Source organism: Olea europaea, unplaced genomic scaffold (genome assembly GCF_002742605.1).
Source record: "Olea europaea var. sylvestris unplaced genomic scaffold, O_europaea_v1 scaffold2131, whole genome shotgun sequence".
NCBI classification, from domain to species: domain Eukaryota; kingdom Viridiplantae; phylum Streptophyta; class Magnoliopsida; order Lamiales; family Oleaceae; genus Olea; species Olea europaea.
In genome coordinates this window covers 74888-80186 of record NW_019239275.1, presented here as the reverse complement: position 1 = coordinate 80186, position 5299 = coordinate 74888, and the positions used below count along the sequence as shown (strand labels likewise).

Here is a 5299-nt window from a genome sequence, read left to right as displayed (position 1 = left end):
GACTCTACACTGGAGATGGTTCTGTTGACATTAAGGGGAACCCTGTTATAAAGAGTAACACTGGAAATTGGAGAGCATGCCCTTTTATTCTTGGTATCTACCCTATTTTTCTTTTTCTTTTTCTTTTTTTTCCTTTTGGGAATATGTGTATATTCAATCCCTAATCTCTTGAATTGACAGGGACCGAATGTTGTGAACGCTTGGCCTACTATGGGATTTCTACCAATCTTGTTAGCTATCTTACCAAAAACTTACATGAAGGAAATGTTTCAGCTGCTAGAAATGTCACGACTTGGCAAGGCACTTGCTACCTAACTCCTCTGATTGGGGCTGTCCTGGCAGATGCTTACATGGGAAGATATTGGACAATTGCAGTCTTCTCCACTATATACTTTATTGTACTACTTCCTCTTTTTTATTATGTCTCTCCAATTACTAGCTATACGAGAATATCACTGGCATTCTATTGTCGCATGGTCTGATTATTTGTGCTCGAATAGCGGTTGACAGCTTACAGCCTCCATGTTCAACACTTCTTTTGTCCCTGAGACTAAATTTAGGAAGAGAAATAGACATTCCTGTGTTATTTTGTATAAATAGAAATATCCACTTGACCATGCCCACTTCCTTCCTTCTTTTTAGGCACCTTTATCACAACTATTTGAATTGGCAGACTAAGTGGTTCTTCAATGAGAGTATACTTCAAAAGACAACATAATACATTCTCTAGCTTCATTGGAAAACCTCTTATCTCTATTATAATACTTTTAACCTTTATTTTCTGTCTTCAAAGTTTCAATCTCTCTCCTTACAGCACTATTTAATATAACCTAAATGGTAAGTAAATTATATTCTTTGAATTTTGATGTGTATTGAAATACGTTTAGTTTTCGTATCAACTAAAATCTAATTGGTTCCTTAGAATCTAAAGTTGCGAAGTATCTTTTACGTTGAATATAGAGATCGCTCCACCTGGTCCATTTGTTTTTTTACTGATTCTCTACGAGTCAGTTCACGACTTACTTAGAAAATAAATAATTCCATGGCATTAATAGTTTATGCTATGTCATCTCTTTTTGGTCGGCTATCTAGCTAACTTCACGTTGTCCTTTTGTTAGAACATAATCAGAGCAAACTGGTATTACTATGCGTCAGCTTGCAAAGTCTACTAGAACGTGGTATTTAAGGACAGGACTTATCAGGAAATTGCAGAGTATTATATATCAATTGGGGGATAATATAACTTATCAATTAGAAAGAACAATGTGAAAAGAGACAGCAATGCACTGTAAAATCTTGCTTGATGTCAGGATTAAACTCTAAGAGGATAAAAGGAGTGGAGAGCTGAATAATTTGACATGATACATTAAGTGAGGAAAATGAGGAAATAACTCCATAATGACATTGATGCTCTGTCTACGGTGAGCTTTGCCTCTCTAAACAATGTTAATCTTGATGCTTATGGTTTTGAGTTACAAAGCTCTATATTTTTATTTTCTTACCCAAAAGAAGGGGCTGAAATCAATAACATTCTGAATGCTAACTTGGATATCCTACTTCTAAATATAACATGTAACATAGGTTATTCTACATGCACCAGTAACGTCAGTCTTATTCCTATTATATATATTTTTTTCTATTGATTTACTGATTCTTTGGTTCATAAATCTCTTACCTCCTTTGGATCCTTATTAATTTTTCTGTGAAGGGAATGTGCACATTGACTATGTCTGCATCTATTCCTGCTTTGAAGCCTGCTCAATGTGTCGATTCCGTTTGCCCTTCAGCAACTCCATATCAGTATGCAGTATTTTTCTTTGGGCTATATCTAATTGCATTAGGAACAGGAGGGATCAAGCCATGTGTTTCATCTTTTGGGGCTGATCAGTTTGATGATACTGATCCTGAAGAGAGGGTTAAGAAGGGTTCCTTTTTCAATTGGTTTTATTTTTCCATCAACATCGGTGCTTTGATATCAAGTAGTTTAATCGTGTGGATTCAAGATAATGCAGGATGGGGCATTGGATTTGGCATTCCTGCAGTGTTTATGGGCATTGCCATAGTGAGTTTCTTTTCAGGCTCTTATCTCTACAGATTTCAGAAGCCAGGAGGAAGCCCTGTTACCAGAATGTGCCAGGTTTTGGTTGCATCATGTCACAAATGGAATTTGACCGTCCCTAGTGACAGTAGTCACCTGTATGAAACGTCAGATAAAAGCTCTGCTATTGAAGGAAGTCGAAAACTGCTGCACACTGATGAATTAAAGTAAGGTTCTTACATTACATCTAATTGCTTCTGAACCTTCTAGCCCTGCTTTGTTTCCCTTAGATTCTTCCCCTGTATGCCCGTACTTTTCCTGAGGGTAAAATTATATTTATTGTCCATTCATTTAACAGTAATTGTAAGCACAACAATTGGGAAATGGGGGAATTGAAGGTCATAAAATGTATTGCATCCTCTATCTTGGCTGCCGGAGGCATATATTGCATAGCAGTGTGTAGAGACAATTTCTTAATTATTCTGGAAAAAGGCTATTTCACTTTATTTAAACATTTCAATTTGAATAGCATTCTCCAATTGATTGGCTTACATATCTTCTTACTGTGACATGGTGATATACATTTCCCCCGTCTACCTTTATAGAATTGCTTAATACATGATTGCTAACTGGAAACTATTTAACAACTAAACAGTTAATGATAATTTTAGTTAAATACACCTTTTGAGATTGGGCAGAAATGCTATTTCTTTCTGAAATTGAAAGGAATGCACAAATTATCTTGGGCATGGTTAAGTTCTCTTAGTTATATTGTGGGAGATTATTTCTAACATGCAACACATCCTATTAATACATTTATACGTCTTTATTTGACGTGAGACCCCTTTCATGGTTATACTTTTCATATTGGCCAAATAAATCAAATCTTTTAGCTTGGGTATTTTTCTGGGAAAAAATGGAATCTCTAGCAAATCAAAAGCTCCCATCTCCATCATTCAAAAACAGTGGAGAATTGAAGGGTACTTTGTGAAGATTCGGCTATCTAATAAGACTTCTTAGTGATATTTATTTCCATAATAATTTAAAAGTTACATTAAAAATTTCAGTTTATAAAAACCCTGAGGGCTACCTCAGTTGTCAAGCCTTGGATTTGCTCCCCAATAATCACTAGTTCGAGTTTCCTCAGGGCTACTAAGGTGAGTACCCAGCTGTAAGTTTAAGGGCCCCGTGGGATTAGTTGAAGTGCGCGTAAGTTGGTCCAAACACCCATGGTCATAAAAAAAAAAAAAAGGTTCCAGTTTATAAGCTGGAGGGGTAGGTAATTGAATGACAACCATGGGGTTGGGGCCTAAGCCTAATGGTAAAGTTTGGCATGCCGACCTGGTTTGCCTCCCTTCATTCTAATCATGTTAAGTTTGACTAGCATGTAAATGTTATGTTTTCTCTTCCAAGTTATTTAACTCAGATTGTGATTCTGTTAAAATTATGTTAGAAACTTTCCCTTCTCCTTATGATGTGTTACTTCTTTTTTAGGTGCCTTGATAAAGCTGCTGTAGTCTCGGAGGCTGAAAGCAAAACTGGGGACTATTCTAATCCTTGGAAGATTTGCACTGTAACACAGGTTGAAGAATTGAAGATCCTGATACGCATGTTTCCCATTTGGGCTACAGGAATAGTCTTCTCTGCTGTTTATGCTCAAATGTCAACCATGTTTGTAGAGCAAGGCATGGTGATGGACACTTCGATTGGTTCCTTTACTATTCCTGCTGCCTCTCTTTCAACTTTCGACGTTATCAGTGTTATTTTCTGGGTTCCAGTGTACGACAAGGTCCTTGTACCAATTGCTAGAAAGGTTACTGGCCAGGGAAGGGGATTCTCAGAATTGCAACGGATGGGAATAGGCCTTTTCATTTCAGTTTTCTGCATGGCAGCTGCTGCTGTGGTCGAGATCAAGCGATTGCAGCTTGCAAGAGAGCTCGGTTTGGTTGATGAAAATGTTGCTGTACCAATGAGTATTTTCTGGCAAATACCTCAATATTTCTTGTTGGGGGCAGCTGAAGTTTTTACTTTTATTGGGCAACTCGAGTTCTTCTATGACCAATCACCAGACGCCATGCGCAGTTTGTGTAGTGCATTGTCATTGCTCACAACTGCTTTGGGAAATTACTTGAGCTCTTTTATTCTGACAGTGGTCACATCTTTAACAACCCGTGGGGGAAATCCTGGGTGGATTCCAGATAACTTGAACAAGGGTCATCTTGATTATTTCTATTGGCTCTTGGCTGGACTCAGCTTTGCCAACATGGTGGTCTACGTTTTCTGCGCCAAAATATTTAAATCAAAGAAAGCATCATAAAGTTTACTGGGAAGCTTCTCTGAATGAACCTCTATCTAGCTAGGATATTACATTCCAGCATCTGGGCTTGACAATCGGTTATTTTAGTGTTTTCTACCTCAATTTGATCCTCTTCAGCGAATCCGAAAGGATATTCGTCATATGAATCATGAAGAAATTTGCTTCTATTTCGTTTCAGCTGATTCTAGAGTAAAGACAGCCATAATTATGTAAATACTTGTCTAAAAAACTCTACATTAGAATTATCATTTTTAAGATGCGGTTTACAGCCTTTTTTTTACCAGGATGGAAAGGATGCTACAACGGGTGGCATATTTCCAAACAAGTTGGCTTTGGTTTTCTTCAACTGAACCTGCCATGTGAATTGCACTAACAAACATGTAACATATGAACCATGGTTTTAGTAACGATGAATCCCATATTTCTATGAGAGCAAAGAAACAAAGATGTTTCGACTAATAACTTAAATTGTTCTATTCGTCCACGTTGTCATGGATATCCGACTGTTTGTTACACATTAACATGTTATGACCTTGGCAGAGGTGGACTTTGATCAGTAAGATATCGAACCAATTTGTGATTGAATTAGCTTGTTTGCCAGAATTTCTTTGGAAAGATAGAGTTTTTGAATAGTAAATTTTGGAAGAGCCTATGATTAAAAAGTAACGAAAATTTTTGGGTTCACAAGAAAAATATTTTATTGTAAGAACGTGCATTTGAATATGAATATGAGAAAAGAGAATAAGGAACAATGGTCGTCAAACAAGAGCTTAATGTAATTAGCATTTGGTCTTACCTTGTAAAAATTAACATATGATTTGAGCTGAAATAGATTCTTGTGATATTCTGAACTGTATTAACAAATTGAGATGTAGAAGTTTCCTATTAGCCAGTCTTCTCTATATTCATTTCAAATTTCATGCATATAAATTTAACGAAAAGAA

At 36.7% G+C, this 5299-nt stretch overlaps 1 protein-coding gene across 1 annotated transcript in view; it reads left to right on the top strand.

Moving 5' to 3' along the window:
- Positions 1-4623, top strand: part of LOC111380362 (protein NRT1/ PTR FAMILY 8.3-like) — a 6568-nt gene extending 1945 nt beyond the window's left edge. The window contains exons 3-6 of the mRNA XM_023003896.1: positions 1-93; positions 181-398; positions 1709-2265; positions 3533-4623. Coding sequence (XP_022859664.1) covers positions 1-93; positions 181-398; positions 1709-2265; positions 3533-4355 — 1691 coding nt within the window. The 3' untranslated portion in view covers positions 4356-4623. The remainder of the gene's footprint in view (positions 94-180; positions 399-1708; positions 2266-3532) is intronic.
- Positions 4624-5299: the final 676 nt, after the last annotated feature.